Source organism: Tenebrio molitor, chromosome 2, assembly GCF_963966145.1.
Source record: "Tenebrio molitor chromosome 2, icTenMoli1.1, whole genome shotgun sequence".
NCBI classification, from domain to species: Eukaryota; Metazoa; Arthropoda; class Insecta; order Coleoptera; family Tenebrionidae; genus Tenebrio; species Tenebrio molitor.
Window position 1 is genome coordinate 10,181,939 of NC_091047.1, and position 21,589 is coordinate 10,203,527.

The 21,589-nt window shown below is 36.5% G+C and overlaps 2 protein-coding genes across 5 annotated transcripts in view; one reads left to right on the forward strand and one right to left on the reverse strand.

Moving 5' to 3' along the window:
* The first annotated feature begins 180 nt into the window (after positions 1-180).
* Positions 181-1,760, forward strand: LOC138124642 (hydroxylysine kinase). The gene is made up of 4 exons (XM_069039751.1): positions 181-726; positions 777-976; positions 1,028-1,441; positions 1,490-1,760. Exons 1-4 carry the CDS (start codon positions 438-440, stop codon positions 1,670-1,672), a joined length of 1,086 nt encoding a protein of 361 aa, XP_068895852.1. The 5' UTR covers positions 181-437; the 3' UTR covers positions 1,673-1,760.
* nolo (no long nerve cord) overlaps positions 1,699-21,589 on the reverse strand; it is a 233,565-nt gene continuing 213,674 nt past the window's right edge. The window contains exons 9-17 of one of the 4 annotated variants that reach the window (XM_069039742.1): positions 19,491-19,593; positions 19,088-19,183; positions 18,769-19,040; positions 5,986-7,393; positions 5,790-5,915; positions 4,192-4,597; positions 3,993-4,141; positions 3,413-3,563; positions 1,699-3,361 (exon numbers count right to left, since the gene is read on the reverse strand). In XM_069039742.1, coding sequence (XP_068895843.1) covers positions 3,252-3,361; positions 3,413-3,563; positions 3,993-4,141; positions 4,192-4,597; positions 5,790-5,915; positions 5,986-7,393; positions 18,769-19,040; positions 19,088-19,183; positions 19,491-19,593 — 2,821 coding nt within the window. In that variant the 3' untranslated portion in view covers positions 1,699-3,251. Of the gene's footprint in view, positions 3,362-3,412; positions 3,564-3,992; positions 4,142-4,191; positions 4,616-5,789; positions 5,916-5,985; positions 7,394-18,768; positions 19,041-19,087; positions 19,184-19,490; positions 19,594-21,589 lie in introns of all 4 variants that reach the window. The other 3 variants (XM_069039741.1, XM_069039745.1, XM_069039743.1) reach the window with 3 other exon arrangements.

Consider the following 21,589-nt stretch of genomic DNA (forward strand, 5'->3'; position numbering starts at 1 on the left):
AACATCGATCGCGTCACTAAAGCAGTTTTTACTTTGTAAAAGTCCCTAGATGTTTCTTTAAGATTTGTTCTCTACTATCAGTGAGTTAAAAATACAAAAAAATATTTTGTTTCATTCTCAACAGCATCGTTATTGCGGAGACTGCAACTGGCAGAACGAAGCATAAAATGTAAATTAACTCTAATCGATATCGTGAACGAAGGTCAAACGAATTACGTTGATTAAGGTCAAGACGCATTATTTCCCTCTCAATGATAAATTTCTAACACACTAACCGGTTCAAAGTACGTTACCCTTTACATTTTCGAGTACAGGCTTCATTCCAGTTGATTCCATTTACTTATCTAAAAATTAAAGCCCACTTTAGGAGAACAAATAATATTATCTACGCTTTTACGATGTGTGGCAGCATTTTATTGGTTTAGTTAGATAAAACCATGTCAGAAAATAAGACGCTGCTCCAGCCAGGCGTGTTAATAAAACCCGAAGTGCGCGAAAACGATGTCAAAGAGATTTTAAGAGAAATATACGGCTTGCGGTGCGTTTCAATTAAGGAATTGAACGGGTACGATGACAATAATTATCACGTGAAGGTCGAGGCCGTTAGTGAAAATAAAAACATAGCAAATGTAAACAATGACGGTTATGTGTTAAAAGTTGTCAATTCTTTGGATTCGTTGAATCCGCAGTTTTTTGAGGCTCAAAACGAACTTCTTTTACATTTAGGTAAGTTTCAAAAGTAATTTAAACGGTCTTGTCACTGCAAATGTGTTTAGGTAAAAACCGGATTTGCTGTCCTAAACCAATCCAAAATAAAAATGGACAGTACTACATCATCCACACTTTTCCTAGTGGAAAACATATCGTGAGACTTTTGGAATTTATCAGTGGTTCAATTATTCACCAAGTGCCTTCATCCATGCACCTCTTCTACCAAACTGGAAAATACGTTGCTCAACTTGATGAAGTGATGAAGGTAGTACCAAAACTGATCAAATATTCGTGATAAAACGTCTGTTTGTGTTAGAACTTCCATCACTCTGCATATGACACTCTTAAAAGTGTATGGCACATGGAGTCTGTTCCACAATTGTCGCAGTTCTTGTACGTTATTAGAGATGAATCTAAAAGAAAAATTGTAGAAGAAGTAATCGAGGAATTTTCGACAAAGGTGTTGCCAATAAGTTCGAGTCTAGAGAAAGGGATGATTCATGGAGATTTCAACGAACAAAATATTTTGGTGGAGCAGAAAGCCGGCGAATGGTTCGTCAAAGGGATTATCGATTTTGGTGACAGCAACTATGCTTGTTACGTGTACGAACTAGCGGTTACCATGACTTATATGATGATTCAAGGGAGGAGTGTTGATGTTGGTGGCCACGTTTTAGCCGGTTATACCTCAGTACGAAAACTGACTCCTCAAGAGTACAAAGTGTTGAAGGTGAAAGGAGAAGATTGCGAGTCTTGTGACGTAGATTTTGTTTCGTAGGTTTGCATAGCTGCCAGAATGTGCCAGTCTTTGGTAATGGGGGCCTACTCGAGTGTGCAGGATCCGGAAAATTCGTATATTTTGGTAACTGCCAAATCGGGTTGGGCTCTGTTGGAAGAGCTGTGGCCCCAACCAGAAGATAAACTGTTGGAACGTTGGAGAAAACTAGTAGAAGATAACTAATTGTTAATGGAAAGACAACAAGCAGATAAAAGAACAAAATTTATTCATCATATAGTCTGAATAAACAACTTTTTAAAATCATTTAAAAGTAACATCATTTCATCCAACCACGTCTTTGAGGAATACAAAAATGGAATGACCTAATTACGGAATTATAAACTACCAACCTAAGAGATAATTATTATTAGTTAAATATAATAGTAACAATAAAAATTGCTATAAACTTGTCCACTCAAACCTATTTTATTATAGTGGTAGGTAGTATTTGAAATATAACTTTGAACAACATTAGCTAAAACGGGAGCAGTGGCGTACCGAAAGGGGCAGCAATTGTGGATTAATCCTGGATATGCCACTGTAAACAAGCGTTTACGCTAACATCATTTGCTCGGATCACCGTCGTTTTTATTATCGACATTTTACCATAATAATAATACTACTTGTATTATGATAATAATTAATAACATTGTTTAACATAAGCTGTATATACTCTTAGGCAATCGTTAACAATATTTGACTATCATTTTATCGATAATTAAATAATTCGTTTATTTTTTACAATTTACATAGTATCATTCCTTAGTTTTTATACAAATTCAAGCGTTCCCTTTTCAATTCTTTAAGCAACTCCAAATGGTATTCGTTGGATTCGTACGTTTCCAAAATCCAGACCGGAAAATTATCTATGGTGACAATAAATTATGGATTATTTACAAAAATGTAAAACAAAATATTTACAACATGTTCAATTATTATACAAACTGACTAAATCCTACCGTGAAAATACTGACAAATAATGATAAGTGAACACCTAAACGAAACTCGATGGTAACTCTTGGAAATAAAAATCGAATTCAACTACTTATCTACTATTCTAGCAAAATAGTTCACCCATTAATCCATTATGGACGTAACACCCTCTATAAATTCTTTAGAAATTTATGTTTATTGCATAATGCCGTATTCTTACGTCTCTGCGTCGTCGGAAAGAAATCTAGCGTCGCTTTGTTGCCAATAATAGAAAAATAGATCATCAAAGAACAGTAAAAGCAGGTACGTATTGAGGTTAAGTATGCAATAACTCAAAAATTTCCGTTTGGTTGCGACTGAAATTTCAGTTTCTACGTCTACGTCTTTTGGAACCATTACATAGAACATTTTCCTATTTTATTAAGGAGTCTAATATTTAATACCGGTAATAATGGAATGTCATGGGATTTATATAGTAAATATACATCCAAGAAATAAATTGTAACAAAAAACATCAGTCTTGAATTTGTCGTTTCTATTCGAGAGTTCTCGCCCCTCTGTCGGAGGGCAAAACCTGCTCTAATAAACACGACCAGTACATTAATATACATTAGATCAGCAGAAGCTGAGACGATTCAAATGTATTAATTTATTCCTACTATTGCTAAGTGCAGCACTTTTTCGTTCAAAAAGATTTATAATAGCTGATATAAAGTCACTTTGTTTGAACACACTTCGCACATCTCCATCTTGGTCACGCACTGATCATTTAACAACTTCGCTGTCTTTGAATATTTGAAATTCAACCATTTCGCTCGTTCTTAACATTCTAAGCAGCCCTGCACGTCTGGCAGCATTGCTGTTGGTACCTCATTATCTTGCACATATTCATCGTTTTCACATTTGGACAGAACATTGAGTGATCTTTACATTCTACTCCTGCAACAACATAAATCGATTGTTTGTCGGTGAAGGTCGTCATTTATTTACCTGAAAGGGAACACGGGGACCCTTTGCAGGACTTCATAACAGGAGGACGGGGAAGATTTTTGCAGGCTGTTCCTGCAGGCTTTTTCGTACCGTACCAAACGCACTGCAAGATTCTGTACTTTACACCTTGCATCTCGCATGCAGCAGCGCACTGGAAAGAGAAAACCCATAAGTAAAAACCCAAGAACTCAAAATTTAAAGACTGCAAATTTTAACTGATCATTGTAAAGGTTTTCATTACTAATTACTGAAAAAGAAACAAAATTCGACGACGTTGGTTGTTAGGTTATACAGACTGTCTATAAAAGAATGTAAGATCGCAGATGGAATTGAAAGTGAAAATAATTTTAGTTAAAATAGAAGGAAAAGGAATACAGAACGTATAAGTAAAGAAAGAGACCTCCGTTGTCTACAGAGTAACCTTGTTAAAAGTACCTACATTTCTTTTCAACACAATTTATATCTGAATTTTTAATTATTTGTATTTTCAAAACGGCCAGAACATAGTTTATTCCTTCTTGGAGACCTTACATAAAACTACAAGAACGAAAAAGTTTTTAAGACACTTCTTGAGACTCACCTCTGACCAAGCGCCAACTTTCCACTTCCCCACACACTTCACATTCGTGCACTCTTGCCTGTGGGTGGGTTTGTCTTCCTCAACGCACTTCGACTCGGCAACAGTGACATTGTCATCGATTTTACACTTGACTAACCTCCTCTGCATGGCTGGATCCAAACAAATTAGCAACAAAAAAATCCCCTCCAAACCTTTTTACCTGTATGCCAATTGAAACACTTCGACTTTTCGCACGGTGTCCATTCGGAAGCCACCCACCTGGGACACTCCTTCGCTCCACATTTCCTCTCGGCCGCCGGGACGGCCAATCCAGCGTCCTCGCATAAGTTATGATCGACGCCTTGTGTCGTATTGTGCAGTCTGACAATACACCGGATCGCCCTCATCTGAAAGCCATTTCCGCCGCAAGTTTCCGAACATTTGGACCAATCGGAAATGACCCATTCGAATTTTAAATTGTCCGGAGTTCCTTTGCCCAGCACGACCACCGACCCGAATTCGTCGTCGTCGTTACCGGACGTCGTGGTGAAGGGGTCTTCGGTGAGCGGCTGACGGCGGTCGTCGGGGAATGCCACCATCCGATGGCCCCGCGAGTTGCTGAAGGTCTGGAAGGGCCACAATTGCTGCGATTTTTATTAATAAAGAAGTGAACTCGGAGGAATATGCACTAATGCGCTAGCTACAAGCTTCGATGGAATTTTTTGTCTTAGAACGGAACAAAGTGACAGCTGTGGCAATCTACTCTTGATAATTAAATTCCATAGACGCAGGAAGCAAACGGAACTACATTTGCAGCACTGTTGAAATTAATTCGGTTTAAATCTTTAACAATTGCATGCAGTTTGGTAGAAAATGCGTTCTTCTAAAAGAGCAAGTTATTATTTAAGATCTGCTTTGCGGAAATACTGGAGCTCTCTTGAAAGAACGAATTTCTGTGTGTTTATTTTGTTTACCTATAGGTAGCAGTGCAGACATTGTGTGTGCAGTTAAGAGTGAACAGTTTAGAATTAGAAAGATATTTTACACCAGTAAATGTGTTTTCCTCTATTTAACCATGCGACAAGCAACGAATTGGGAACGAAATTTAATCAGTCAAGCCAAAATAGAATCTATCTCGTAATTATAATCTTCAGCTAACTTCCTTTGTGTTTTCTAGTACATCACCACTATAAAGTAAATTCTTTTAAAACCAAAATTGATTTAAAATGCTCCGACAATTTTTGTGTCTTTTACATTAACGTTAACAAACGTGTCGAATTTGTTTCAAAATGTTTCCCAATTCGCCTTGCAGAGGAACGAAAACATTGAAGGGAGGATTATGCGTTTTCCCACAATTGCAGAGCCGGCTTTAGCGTAACGGGGCCATAATCGCTGAAATGTTGCAATAACCATTGCGGATTTTCTTTTATTTGCCTTTAGAACAGAAGAGGGAGCATAACGTGTAGTATTTAATAATCTGGCAATATTTTCCACAGAATATTGTGCAGTAAGCAGTCCATTTATTTACATATACCTATGCTTCTTATTGGTGGAGCTCTGCTAAACAGCATTTAAAATCAGTTCAGGTTTGCTAAATATTTTTGAGCAGTATTGTTTCAAAACTGAAAAATTCCGGGGATTGTACAGAAATGTAATTAATGAAGAGGGACTTAGTGTTGCGAAACATCTAAAGCCGGTTCTGAGCGGTGTTTTTTACGTCAACGTTCCCTCTTAATCTTTTCAGCGAGGAGCAACGTCGAAGTAAATTGTTTTGATCACAGTATGCAAACTTCACATTTATCGCTGCTCAACCCTCACCTGCAAATTAGATATAAGTCTTTGAAAATGCGGCATAATTCGCCCCGCCGAACTCGCCGAATTCCCATAAAAGGGTTTCAGCGATTCAGAAGAGCTCGCAGGTAAATGTGACGGCACCATTTTATCCTTTACGCAGCACGAAATAATATAGGTAGCGTAAAACAACAAGAAATAACCCCCATAAAAGGCGACTTACATGGACGTTATCCGAATTAAGGGTCGTGCTTTGCGGCGGATAAGCGTTCAAGTTGTTGTTAGTATCCATCCGCTGAGACGGCGAGGTGGAGGTGAGTAGCTTGGTCCTTGGGGTGGGTTTCTTCCTGACGACGTCGGGTCTTTGCTCGTGGGAATGGTCGTCGCTGCTGAAAATCGGACTGGTGTCCTCCCTGTTCACGTAGACGTCTGAAATGAGGTCGACGCGGTCGGGTTTGTTGCCTTGCTTCTGGATCTCTTCGGAGGTGACGAATTCGCCGGGTTTGGGGCGCACTGAAATCTGGATGCTCGCAGAAGAGCGGCCAGCGAGGCAAGTGTAGCGGCCGCTGTCTCGGAGGGTGAGATTCTGCACCCGCAGCGCCCCTTTCTTCGACGTCTTGTACTTCTTGGATTTGGGCAAGACGTTCTTGTCTTTCACCCACTGGATCTTCGTCCGGTTGAAGCGCTTCACTGGACACTTGATCTTGATTGTCGTGCCGAAGAAGACAGTGGCAGCGCCGCCTACTTTCAACGCAATTTTCTTCTTCTTGAAGTCGTGCTGTATGAAAGAACTGTTGGAGATGTCGATGTGGGGTTTGTCGCTCTCGACGATGCAACTCTTCGTGTTGCAAGGTTTCCTGTCGGGGGGTTTGGGGGAAGGGCACAGTTCCGGGGATCTGTCTACGGTGTGGTTCTGGGCCATGACTTGTTTGCACTCGACTTTTCTGGTCTTTTCGCCGCCCCCACAAGGCTTGTTGCATCTGGACCAATCCGATACTTTCCACCTGACGGGACAGTCCAAAACGTTGCAGTACTGTCGGTCCGGGGGTGAGGGTTGGGGGCACATGTTGCTAGGGACTATGACAGTATTCCTTCCCCCTTGTGTCACTTCGTGGATGCAGTTGACCTCCCTGGTTTGGATGCCGATGCCGCAACTTTGCGAACAAGCAGAGAAATCTGAATAGTTCCAACGGGGTGGGCAGGGGTGGTCGTTACAGGTCCTCATCAGGACCTCGGGTTTTAGTTCGATGGGACACAAGTAGGGTGCTGCCACCTTTAGCGTGTCATCTCTGACGCAATTTACAATTAATTCTTGGACACCCCCGAGGCAAGTCTCGCTGCAATGGGTGTACCCTTGCTCTTTCCACGAATACGACTTGCCAGGAGAACCTCCTGCGACTTTGATGTCGGATCGATAAGGGTCGTCTTTAATATCCATCCCTATCCGTTCGGCCGAGCAAGGTTCCATGAAACATTTTTCTCTTTCTATTGGTTTAGGCCCGCTACATTGTTTATCTGTGAGTTTGGCTATGGTTCTTGAAAACTCCAGAAAGATTTTGCAGTGAACTTGACGTTTACGTATTCCCTCGCCACAGGTTACGCTGCAGGGACCCCATTCGTCGGGAACAAATCTGTAAATAATAAATTCCGAATTAACGGCTAAATAGATGCAGCCTAGTGGTGTACGTAGAGTTACTTCAAAATGCACATGCTGAAAAAAAATTTGTACGTACCATTCACCCAGACGCAACAAATAATTTGTGTTGTTAATATGTCAACATAACAACGAGCTAGTTAAAGGTAACAAAAATTTGAAGAAGTTCTCTTGAATAATTTACATGATACATGCGAAATCCATTATAGTGTCGGATTACAGCACATTTACGGAAACGTTTACATAATTAAAGGATTAAAATCGTTGAATATTTCATAGAGTCGCATCGAATATGTGCATTCCATTATTTAATTTGGTCAATCAATGCAACAATGGGCACTTTGTGTGAAGCTGCATTTAGTATTTTATGAATGTGTCGTGTTGTGGAAGAATAAATGGTTTTTGATTTTTGCATTATAATTTTTACGGACATAGTCAAATGACGTTATACGAGTACTATTAATGAGAATAATATTATGTCAATTGATTTTTATAATTGTTTATCAATGTGGAAATAAATTATAATATGTATACTTTTAGGGCACCGGCGGCGATTGATTTATGAAAAATTAAAATTCTAATATTCGGTTAGGTTTTGAACGATTTTAGAAGAGTTGAGAGAACTTTCAAAAATAATAGAGTACATAGTTGTAGAATTGTCTGTATTTTGCTGAGTTAACTACATTTTAACATCTCTAACATCTTAAAATGAATAAAGGGATAGGTGGAGTATAAAATACTCGTACATTAAAAATGGTTTTCACCCATAAGTACTTAGTGTATTGTTAAACAAGTGGTGGAATGTATTGATTGCCACTTAACCCTCCACCACCCGGCGGCACGGCAATTTGGCCGGAGTACATACACTATTACGGATAATACTATCAAGTAATAGTGCAGTGCTTATTATTGCCACAACTATTGCAATCTTAATAAAGAGAAGAGAACTCTCAGCTACTCTGGTAGATACTGGAGAAAAGGGTATGTTCACAACAGCTCATAAAAATAATCAAATACTTATATTGAGGAATTAAAGTAGCAGCAAAGAATAATTTCAAGACATCTAGAGAAGTTGGAATTGTTTTATTGATCCTAGATTATTTTATTTTGTTCAGTTCTGCGAAGAATTCGTTGTGGAAATATCGACATCTAAAATTATAATTTTAGTATTACAAGGATTAGAATTGGTAAGTACAAAATATAACTTAGTACATACTAAAGCACTAGAACAAATCAGTAATTTCTACATTTTTGATAATGATATCAACTGTATCTACGATAATGATAGTGGTAATAAAATACATCGATATCAATAGGACACCAAGAAATGAGACTAAAAGAGTAGATAAGCCATAATTTTACAAAGTGTTGGTTGTAGTAAATAGTGACTTCTGAAATGAAAAATGTTTTCCTTTAATAAGGAAAATATCTGGTTGTAAATGAGTGAAATATTGGTTACAATGAAGGTGAAGTTTATACGCAAGTCAACGAAACTTAGGGAATATTGGATCCATGTCAGCGTCTTGACATCATAAAAGATAAGTTGAAGAGGCTGAGATGAAAGTTTTAAGACACGATAAAGGATGCACTTGACCGGAACTGATTAGGAGTCAAAACGGACGTTCAACACATGAATGACGGAATAACGTCATATAGGAAATAATTGTTATAAAATCTAGATCAAATGCTGGTTACAGGGTCAGTAAAACATATTGGATTACAAATGTAAAGAATTTGCTTTTAAGCAAATGTAGAAAAAAGCATTTCGTGCGGAAAATGCAAGTTAGAAGGAAACGTTCTCGAAAATATTTTCTTATAAGTTTATGAATTATTCTTTACCTTACTTACATTTTTGGAATAAATACATTTATTATTAAGAATATCTAAAAGTAGGAATATGATTTTCTAAATAATTCTTTCATTAAATGGGTCACTTATACAGTCTGATTTTGAAAGTTGTGCAGATATTTTAACCTGGGGTAGTACGTATTAAAAGAAGGCAAAATAACCCAACTTGCCTTATACAAATGTTAATGGTTTACAAGAAAATCAAAGGAATCAGTTTGTTTGGGAACCATTCAAAAATTTCAATTTCAAATTTGGCGGGCAGGTTTGACGTATGACCAACATAAAATGTCAAGAGTTTCTGTCATTCGAGATTATGTTTAGTTTTTATCGTTTTTTGAGTTTCGTCATGAATTTTTGATAAAATTTGTCACGTGATGATAAAATAGTGCCTGCAACTTATTCAGAAAACAACAAAGGCTTAAACAACAAAGAAAAAAGACTGCAATTGTAGGTAAAAGTACAGGGTTATTCTAAATGATTGTGCCTAGTCCAAGTTGGCGTAAAAACAGAATGTAAAATTTATGGTTGCCGCTCCATATAAAAATTTTCAAAATAATGTGAATAAGTGAATACACACCGTTCACACATAGGAGTTAAACAACTCAGTATTGTTAGATTGAATCGTTAATTTAAAAAGAAATAAATAAAATTCTTATCACCGCACTTTTCACGAGAGGCTAAATAACCCAGGACGATCCTTACCAATACGCATGCGTTAGTAAATTGGGTGCTTTGTTCTTACATACCGCATGGTACTGTACCGCGTGCTGCGCGTAAGGCAAAGAACAGTAGATGAGTAGAACACAAACTAAAAATATAATTATGTATTTAGAATATTTTAATAGGTCTATTATTGTATTCAATTTGGAGTCGTTTATGACTAAAGTCCATTCAAAAATCAAAAAACCACCACCTGTTGCTTTAGGTTGGTAAAATTTAAATAACCCTAGGTAGATATTTTTTCATACTATGTTGGTGAATATAAATTATGACATTTATTTGATTCAAAATAAAATTCAATTGCTTTGAATTTCGTTCATATTGTTTTATTAGCAGCACGTTTCATTTATTTATTGATTCTTATTATTTTTACTTAAACATGCCCAGTTGCTGCTAAAAAAAACTGTGATAAAATGTTTGCACAACGAGTTTTATAAGGGTTGATTTGGCGCACGAATCCCAGGTCTAGAAAACGACATGTAGGCGAGTTTTTTTATGTTATTTTTTAGATTTTTTTTTAATTTTTAAATAAAAACATCAAATTTTCAAATTCTAAGGAATTTTGTATTATGTAATTGGTAATTCAAGGTAACGGATGCAACTACATCTGCAACATATGTTAAAAAGTAGAGTTTGAAGATTAATATTGGAAGTTTTTTGCTGTAAATGACAATAATACACTGAAATATTGATAAAAATTTTCTTAGAAATCTATTAAACTACGAGGGCTTTAATAGATAGCCATAAACGACTCCAAATTGAATACAATAATAGACCTATCAAAAGATTCTAAAAGCATAATTATATCTTTACTTTGTGTTCTACTCATCTACTGTTCTTTGCCTTACGTACAGCACGCGGTACAGTACCATGCGGTACATGTAACAACAAAACACCCGAGGACCCGAGTTACTAACGCATGCGTATTGGTAAGGATCGTCTTGGGTTATTTAGCCTTTCGTCACTTTTCACCTAAAAATGACAATGACAGTGACAAAAATTGACAGTTCACAGTGAGGCGGCAAAAATTTCATAACATGGGCATGGCTTGCTTCGACTACAATCATTTAGAATAACCCTGTAAAGAGTGTTTTTTTTAAATTTGGCGTCGAAGCAGGCGGTGAACTGTCGATTGTGAACGCACTATACAGGTTACGGAACGGATCACGGATCAGCTGCTTAAATCTTACGCTTTTACACGAGTGGTGCGCTCTCAATCGACTCTCCAACGCCTACTTCACCCTTTATAAAATGAGATATCAAAGAAGTTGCTCAAAATGCTTGCCATCGTTTGCAGTGCAAGCTTTAGCATGAACTGGATTCAGAATGCCTCTGTTTTGACGAATTTCCCGAGCGGCGTTTTGAACTCGCAGCCAAACTACAAACTCCGAAGACGCCGAGTACTTGTTCGTGGCTGGTTTTCAATTTCGTGAAGAATTTCTTCTTCTGCAACTAAAATGTGATCTTCTCGTTGGCGGCCAAGATCGCACTAATGCATTTCGAAACACCCGAAACCGCGAAGATGCTGCCCAACGTTTACAAAAGTTTGCACATTAGGAAGTATTCTTGGAGGAAACCTTTCACCGTAGATTTGCCGTGCTAGCTCTAAATATCCACGGGCTTCGCCATAAATCAAACCATATCAGTTTTCTGCGGGTTGATTAAAGCCATTTGTGATTTAAATTGAGGTTAGGATTGAGATTCTACTATGTTATTTTTGACCCATTTTTTCATAAAATTCAGTGGCTCCCAAATTTTTTTTGAAAAACTTTTAACCCCTTTTTCTCGAAAAATATCAACATTTGTATTAGGTATTACTGGCTCAATTATTACCTATTGTGGAGTTCTACCACTGGTTAAAATATTTGCACAACTTTCAAAGTCACCCTGTATATGCGATGTACATTTTTGGGTTTGGCTGTACCTCTAAATTGTTCTATAAAAGTTAGGTTTTTTTCGAAGTAGCGAGAGAAAATGTTTAAGGAAGATTTTAACACTTGACGTAAATTACTTAAGAACCATCACCTTTAGAAAATGAAGCCTTGGAAGCTGAACGAACTATCGGGTGTTCTTTTAAATTTCCCGTCAAAGTTGCCATTGATTGTGAACGCACCACGGATTACGGATCACGGATTAGCTGTTTAAATCTAACTTCGGTTTCAGCGTTGTTAGTGTTTTTGATCTGCAGATTGACGAGTGGTGCGTTCACAATCGACTCTTCAACGCCAACTTTAACCAGAAATTTTAATGAACACCCGATATAATAGTCAATCGAATTGTCTCATGCTAAAATTAATTTTTGACAACTTTTCTAATAAAATTAGTAAGTAAAGAAGAATATTCTATTTTGCCATCGCATTGTTCTAAAACTTAAATATGTGACAACCTGTCTCACATTTTTACTTCTTTAACCTCAAGCGCAAGAGTAGAGTTGTGATGAATAATTAATCTCTTTCAATAAACGAACAGATACGTAATTATTTCTCATTTATTTATTTAGGAAGTTTCGAAATCAACGTGGTTTCTCGTTGTTGACCTGACCTGACCCGATTTGACCCGGCGGTGCCCTTGCTTAAAATCCCCGCCTCGAAATACATGAATCTTTGATGTAAAACAAAATATCGACTGTAAATGCTGTCGGATTTCCGTTTCCACATTTAAATCGTGCCCTTGTTACCTTATTTCAGAGTTTTCAATCCAATTCGCTTCATTTGGCGAGCAACTCTCAACTCTGCCAGATAATTGCGATTTTTATTGAAAGATTCCAAACAAATAAAGTTAACGAGCTCCGTTTTCTATTCCGGCGTGCGCAATTATCCGGCTTAATTCATAAATTTAAATATGATCCGAGTTCGTCGTACGGCGTTCAGGTGGAAGACAGAAAGCCATTAAGTAGGTTCCCGAACGCCACTCAAGCCGACGATTTGGCTCGACTTTGTGTCAAAATGTAGACTTCCGCACTTCTTCCACGTTTGCTCGTCTTAAATCTAATCCCTCAGTCGGCATGCAAAAATTAGAGGTGTGAGCAATTTGAATAATGCCCGGCTTTTGATTGAAGCTCGGAAGAAAGAAAACAAACAGAAAGGAACGTGTGGGGATGGTAATGAGGTGTGAGCGCAGCGAAAACAGCATTTTTACGAAGCATTTAAATCATGGATAAAATGAGATTGTGCTCGACAACAGCTGGTGCTTTATTAAGAAGCTTATCACCTATTTATACTCGTGTTGGTTCCGGCATTTTACCACCCGTTTTCCCCGCGAAATCCTGCGAATTATTCTATCGTTTTCAGGTTGATGGCGACGGAAAACGGCCAACAAAACGCCGATTAGTCGAAAAGAGTGCACAGTTATAGTTTTAGAGAGACAGAGAGAGAGAGAGAGAAATAAAGGACTAAAGACTAGTTGTGTTTGCAGTACCTCACATATACCCAACCGCAGGCAAAGAACACTCTGAAATCGCTGAAAACACAAGGCACACAATATCGACATGTAGTTGGGTAGTGAAACGCACAGGTGGAATTTAAATTAGCCTAAATGAGTGAAATATTAGTGAGTGATGGAAGCTCTATTGAAACTATCGGATGGCACGTACGATCCAGATAACCTATCCAAATGGGCCTTTACACACAAATACGATTGAATATGCGGTTGAATATTGGGTTATCTGCATTGTATGAGCATCAACGGATAGTGCTACGCACACATACCTATGTATAAGCTTGTATTGTGTATAAACTGGATTAGTATTACGCGAGCTTACATTTTAATCAAAGCGCGACAACGCACAACCGACGCTAATTTTGTCACCGCACATTTCATACCTTTTGCTGCAAAATGATTTTGCAAACAACAAAAATATTCACTACAACGTTTAATTGGAGGCATCTTCGACTCTACGATCACCAATGGACCTAAACTACAGTACTGAAGTATTGGTCACAAAATATCGGGTGTTTTTTTAAAATTCACCTCATAGTAGGCGTTGAAGAGTCGATTGTGAACGCACTATACAGGTTACGGATCAGACGTTTAAATCTTCGTTTAATACAACTGGTGCGTTCACAATCGACTCTTCAACGTCTACTACAAGGTGAAATTAAAAAAAAACACCCGATATATTACTAATGCTGGTAGACTATTCCATATCACATTGTACTTTGTTTAAAACTTTCTTTCGTTGTGCTAGGTGCTGTATCAGAAGGATTCTTCCATTCGTACTTGGCACCAGAAGCTATACTGTCCCTTGTAAAAATAATTATTCGAGCTGGGCAAAAATATCATCGAGAGTTCCTCAAGGGCCGATCTTAAAACCTCTGTTATTCACAGATTCTACAGTTTATTATTTGATCGATGTGGTTCCAGTAGTCACTTTGTAACAGTTACTTTCAGTTGATTCACATTAAAATATATGTTTTTGGAACGACAAATGGTATTGTGCGATAATGAGCCCGGCGGAATTAAAAATGCAACCCACAATACATTTTCAAAGTTAATGTGGCTGTTTTAAACAACGTATTGTTTTAAAATGAAATTGTGAATTCATGATGTAATAAAAATGCTTCTGTTGTTGCCCGTTTATGCAGACAATAAACATTTTCCCAAAAAATTCTTCGTTTTTTCACAGTTTCATTTAACCAAGCGAATGACGTTTATGTCAAAATTTAGGAAACTGTATAGCTAACTATGTTTTATGTTTTTTTAAATCAAAAAACAAATATCCACGTTAACTTTGGAAATGAAAAGCTCGAATAAAACGTGTTTAATGTCAGAAGGTACAGTTAATAATAAATTAAAATTGGGCATCTGTTTGAAAAAGGCGGCATAATTTTTTTTTCGAAAGCTGGCTTGACCTAACAATCATTTATAGATACTCTGTATTTGGAACAGCTAATATTGCCACTGTCAAATTTTAAAAAATATTTGTTTGTCAGTATGTGGAAGAATAAAAAAGTATGATGCTGGAACTCTATTTCATGATACTGCAGGAGTTAATATTAAGGTGTAGTTGCATACTCGTCGATTATATTTGGGGCTTAAAGGGGATGAGCAAAACAAACATGTTGAAACTTTGAAAATTAAACTACGGGTTTAAAGTGTTAGAGGAGCATAACAGTATCATAACTTTTAGATGTTACCTTTTTGTTACAGATTTGACCAAATATATTTTAGGTGTGTGCAAACTTATGCAGACAGATTCTGCTTTCGCCAAGTTTGAGAGGGAAATTTTTTCTAAAGTTTTATAACATTTATTTTATTTAATATTTTCATACGTTAATGCATGTACCCAAGAATATTTTTTAATTTAATGAATTTACTACATATTCAAAAATTGAGATAGTGTTTTTATGCGGACTGTTGCGTACAATGGTTATTGTCTGATCACTGAAATATCAGCAAACATGCTACATATTTTGGTTGTAATACTCTTATAGCAAAATGAACTTGCCGACAATAGCTTGCTTTTGGTACAGATACTGTTAAGGGCACTACATTATATTTGTAAGACGGGTAAGCACAATTTAACAAAAAAGAAACTATCTACGGGTTAATAATGTTGCCGCACATTATAATTTTGACCATATAAGTTGTCGATAATATTCACTTAATACACCATCTGCTTAGCTGTCACAGGTACATTAATAATACAGGGTCATTATAAATGATTGTCCCATCGCAGTTGGCGTCGAAAACCCACACAAATTTTGGATGTGCCGCCAGCCTCGCAACGTAGACAGATTTCCATTACCACCGGTAGCGCCACCTATCGGCGATACTAGTCTCACTCATGTATGAGGCTTGCGGCACATTCAACTACGTCACCAACGCCTACTGCGATGGGACAATCATTTATAATGACCCTGTACATTTCTGACATAAGGTCACATTTCAAATTAGCAGCTATAGCGTCACATCTTTCGATTCGCAATAAAATGTTGTTTCAGAGAAAATATTTTAAAATTCAAATGTATTTTCTTGACGAACTGCTCTTAAATGTTTCTCTGTTTAATTAGATTTTTGATTTTCGTAATTATAGTGTAAATTGATTATTACAGACATCTACCGGGTAATTTTTTTCCTGCGATAATTGTATCTACTCTTTACTTAAAAAAAGAAACGATAAACATTGTAAAAGTTGTTTAACCGTAACTTTCCAGAGAAAGATATTAAAAAGATAAGGGAATTAAAAATTCGTTGGGTAAATTTTATCGTGTTTTGTGTGTTCAATAATAATCTTACCGAATCTATTTCGTGCTTTTATCATTTAGTGACTAATTTGACTTTGTTGTCGTTTTGAAGTGTCTATGCTCGTGACAGTTAAAATTACAAATTTAAAAACATCAAGACAAAAAGTTGGTTTCAACTTACTACAGTAATAGAATCTCCATAAATCAAAGATATCAAAAAACATATACCGATAATTATCGATTATTAGATAGGAATAATTTTTTTATAGCATAGAGAAAGACGAAGAAAAACAGTTATCAAAGAAAAGATTTTCTTTGGTAAATATTTTGGACAAAGACATTCCGGCGGCTGACATTAGAACAGTCATTAAGAGAGGTTTATAAAGTTATATTCTTGTTTGCTCTTGTGAATAGTTTTTTTAGACAGCATCGTCCGGGTAAAAATATTTATTTTCGCTCGGTCTCCCTAAACTCCATTATGCCCAAATCACTTCACAAAATCAAAATTATTGTACAGTTAGGGACACGGAATTTCGGGCATCATTTTTCTGTCACTTCAAAAAATTGCGAGGTAAATCACTCTTTATTGTGGCATTCAAAAGTTAAATTTTGAAATTTATTTTCTGTTCACGTCAATCGCATGTCAATCAAAATCGTCACAAGCGGAAAAATTGAGGTTAATGATGTAAAGCCTATTTTACATTTTTTGACAGTATATTGACAGTGATGTCCGAAATTCCGTGTCTCTAACTGTACGTACCGCAAAAACATCAATATATCAAAAATTTAATGTTAAAAACAATGTGGTTTTCCATAAAATAGTCAATAACGTCATGATATTAAGTAAAGTCTAGAAATTTCTCCAAGTAATTTAGACCCACCCGTGATTTACAGATATTTGGCGCGGCATGCTGAAAATGTATCTCGGACCAACAAGTTGTTACTTACGGTAAAAAACTTTTCACACTGAAAGGCCATAAAGAGAGCCGTAAAAGCTGTTTATCTTATTATTTAGTATTTTGACCTCCGATTACTTCCCATGTAATCGAAAAAGCTTCTCAAAACAAGTTTTTGTCGAAAACAAGTACATAATTTTGCTTAGCGCTGTAGAACACTGAAGCTTTAACACTCTGAATAAAACATGCCCCGTGTAATTGTTATTGTTGTGCGTAAGAAGTTTTGAGATTAATTAATTTTGTGTGTGTTGCTGTTTCCTTTGTACATACATTACGCTTAATGAAACAGAATTACATCATGTTAAAATCTAGATCCTAATACTTTTCCCGTGAAAACAAAAAAGCTCTAATACTTCACATCAAACAGTGCAAACATTGACTGTTTCATTGTGTTCATGCCTTGTGGACTCTAAGACCCAAATCATTGACATTCATCTCTTAATAATTAACTCCGTTTTTATAAAACTACTTCCTTTATACGTTATCAGCTCTTGACCCGGCTTTGCCCTGGTGAATTTCATCTTGACCTTAATTTTCATTAAGTATATTTGTAAAAGACTACTTAGAATCTTCTTACCAATATCTTTCTTAGAAAACCGAAATTACAACCGTGATGTCAGTGGCACATCATGCAATTCTGACACCAGGGTTGTAATGCTGTCAAAGTTTATCTATCTAAAAACTTCAAATGCGAATTTAATGGGCAAATATGAAAGAATTTGTTATACAAAATATAAACATTAAACCACGTAAATGTAATTGCAGCAACTCTCACATATTAAAAATTAGTCACTGACACAAATTTAGATATTGGAGAAACGTTCTAGATGTGGATTGTCAAACTCAAGGTCGCTTAAAATTTATGATTGAACTGTAGGTTAGTGAGAAATCTGTCATAAATTCCAAATATCTTATAAGCGCGCCTAGTTACTTTTCCTGGTAGTGCCAACTTAACGACAAATCCCTAATCCACATCTACAACGTTCCGACTATACCTTAGGATGCCCTGTAGAGACATTGTTGCTAATGCTTGTTATTACTCAAGCTCCTGCCAAGGTGGTGAATGGTCTCATTTCGTCTCTAATACTAATCATTTGTTAATTATATTTTTTTAATAGTCTAGGATTTATCAAAATTTAGTTCTGAAACTTGTACTTCTGATTAACCAACTAACTCTATAACTAAATATTTATCCAGTTGTATCGAAAGAAAGACGATGATGCCTCCACCTAATTGTTTTCTGTGTAAAGCAACAACTGAGGTGTCGTTAACCCGAATCAACCCTAAACCCTACGCACCTTTAATTCATATTTATTCGTATTTAAACTTTACGTGACAGTTTTTGAACATAAACTTTATAGATCTATAAAAATTAAACTGCTATATCTGAGAAGGCGTTTTATTATGGTTTTACGTTTATATTGCAAACCATCTTTTTTTAAATTACCTTCGAGATGAATAAAATCATTTTGAGCAAAAGAGTGTGTTTTGTTTGTTTTAAAAAGTTCTGAAGAGAATTGTGGGTAGGTCAACACTAATTTAGAAGAAATTAACAAAAACACACAAGAAGATTAAACAGAGACAATTAGCACTAACATTGAAAGCTTTATGAAGAAAATGGATCTACACTTGTGTAAACTTACGTGCTTTCCGAAGGCACAACTTGTTCGCCGACAAGTCTTTCAGCGTGCGCCGGCGGCGGGGGTGGATAGGGTTGCACCAGAGGTTGGGTATGGTACAGTCCGGGCAAGAACTCTTCGCTGGTGTCGATGTGATGGGGGCATTGGATGCCCGTCGAACAAGGTTTGCTCTCCATGGGCTTGAGCTTTTGGAGACACAGAGAGCTGGGTTTGTCTGCCGAATCTCTGCACTCCACCACGCGAACTTGCGAGCCTTCGCCACACGATACTGAGCACTGGTAGAAATTATTAGCATCCGTTGTACCAATCAAGTGGGACTTACCCCAGACCAGGAGGAGGCGATCCAAGCTGGACAGTCCATCCGATTGCACGCTTCCTGGAACCAAGGCTTGTGTCCGGTGCACTTTTGGTCGTTAACCTGAAAAGTATCTCGACTTAAATCGAATTTCCACGCGATGGTAAACACTTCTGAAAAGTCATTCGGGTAATTCTAGCACGTAATTCAGAATCGTAGAAAGTTTTCAGTCATTTTCATTTGGGTAATTTCGCCAAATAACGATTTTATTGCTCCCGATTGGGCTGTTAAAAGAAATATCGGGAAGCAATTAAGATTCTTTAATGGGGGTAGGATAAGGCGGTTTTATTCATGTGAGAATTTTATGACTTGACATGATGATTGTTTCAGTAGATGGGTTAATTGTGGGGATGGAGAAAACGGTGCCCACCCGAATTTTAGTGTTGTTAGCTTCTTCCACGCAATAAACTTGCCGGAGTTTGGAGCCGCCGCCGCAGCTGACGGAGCATGGTCCCCAGTCGCCAGCGTGCCATCTAAAAAAAGAGACAATCAAAAATCTAGTTATTAAAATAGCAAAACGTGAACAATAAACAATAAAGATAAATGAGAAAATGTTTGTTTTTCAAAAACTAACTATTTTTTTACATAAAATTCTTAATAGGTCAAATATGTATTTCTAGAATATAGAAACAAAATAGTTGACAAGTTTTGTTATTTGATTCAATATCAGTAATGCCTACTATATTATTAATACTATGGTGAGTTCACGATTTGCTGCTTCTCTTCTTAAAAACCATAAAAGTAGCATCCGAGCAGTAAAAAAATACCTATTCAAAAAGGGTTTGTCTTCACAAAATATTTGCTGCGATATAAGTGAAATACATTATATTAAGCAAATCTCGAGTGGTTAAAAATTATTTCAGAGCAGTGCTTTTAGAATGAGTGATATTTTAAATTAAAAGAGCTCTTCCGTGGGATTGAGGCACACATAAAGAAAATAAGTTTTTTCTAAAAACACCAAAGTACTTCAGCGTACAACGGGTGTTCATTTAAATTTCTCCTCAAAGTTGGCGCTGAAGAGTCGATTATGAACGCACCACGGATTACAGATCACGGATCAGCTGTTTAAATCTAACCTCACTTTTTGCGTTATTGCGTTCACAATCGACTCTTCAACGCCAACTGTGAAGAGAAATTTAAATGAACACCCGATATATCCAATATATTACTGCTTCAGATGACTAAGATGGCAAACAAAATGGTTTAATGTCAGGGTCTATAAAAGACGAACCACTTTCGTCTTTTACCTTCGATAATATACAAGTGTGGCATGTAAGATGAAGACAGTTGATATTTTGTTAATCTTAGGGGTAGAGATTTGAGATTTTCACACTCGTAAAACTTGATGAGCTGAAAAGTTATTCAGAATCCAATTATGATTGAATGAGAGCATTTTCATTTTCAGTAATTTAATCTCTTAACATTTTTGTTTAATAAATCATAAATAACCTATTATAATTTTTTCATTTGTTTTTAACAAGTCTGGACTAGGCAAAAATATCAAAAAGAGAATTTTACGTTGAAATGTGGGAACTGAAGTCAAAATTGGTTTCTGAATAACTTGAAATTGCCCCATTCTCGGGGTACAGTCGATTGCAAAAAAATCGAGTACATCAAATTTTCTATTTTAATTCATCCTTCTTGGTGTCAATTTTGATGTTACTGAGACAAGAAAAATGTCAAAACTTTTCATTTCTTAAGTCAGACATTATGACATTTCTTGTGTCAGACATAACCTATTTGAAAAAAACATGCCATTAAAAGTCAGAAATTCAGTGCTCTTGATTTTTATGATGTACTCGATTTTTTTGCAACCGACTGTAGCAGTTGGTTGGGTTTATAACGTTTAGATGAGCTGAGTATCTTATCATGTAGTTTTGTGTTATACAACTGTGCAAAAACTCAAATCGCTGCTCCTAAAAATAATGAAAACATTCAGCTGTCTTCATTTTAATTGCGACATCTTGTATTTCCTGAAAATAATTCTGTAATAAATATTTCAATACTAGTATTTGCCATAATAGTCTGTTATTCTTCTTCTTCATTTCTAAAAAAACTCCATATTTCAAAATATTCCTTTACAAGATTACGATTAATTCGTTGGACTTATTCTATAAAGCCTTTAAAAAACATTATTGGTGATATGTTTGTCATATGACTCAGATGTAAAACGCATTCACGTTGTTTTGGCATAATGGGAGGCCATGGAAATTTTGCATTTAATTTGGTAGTAAAACTGTCTGCTGAATTAGGTTATGTTTTTCTAAGTTTGAGGTTATAAATAGCGTCAATGTCTAGTGCATTATTGTCAGTTTTACTAGTTTGCAATAGAAAAATAGAAGAATAGAACATGTTATGCTTATTTTGATAGGTCCGTATGTCAGGCACTTTAGTGACGGAAATCAAACAGTGTGTCCAACGTTAAAAAAAAATAAATCATGGCCTTCTATTATGCCAAAACAACGTGAA

Coding starts and splice junctions, on each gene's coding strand:
- LOC138124642 (XM_069039751.1), top strand. CDS start 438: ATGTCAGAAAATAAGACGCTGCTCCAGCCAGGCGTGTTAATAAAACCC. Junction 727..776: donor CGAACTTCTTTTACATTTAG/GTAAGTTTCAAA, acceptor AAATGTGTTTAG/GTAAAAACCGGATTTGCTGT. Junction 1,442..1,489: donor AAGAGTACAAAGTGTTGAAG/GTGAAAGGAGAA, acceptor TTTGTTTCGTAG/GTTTGCATAGCTGCCAGAAT.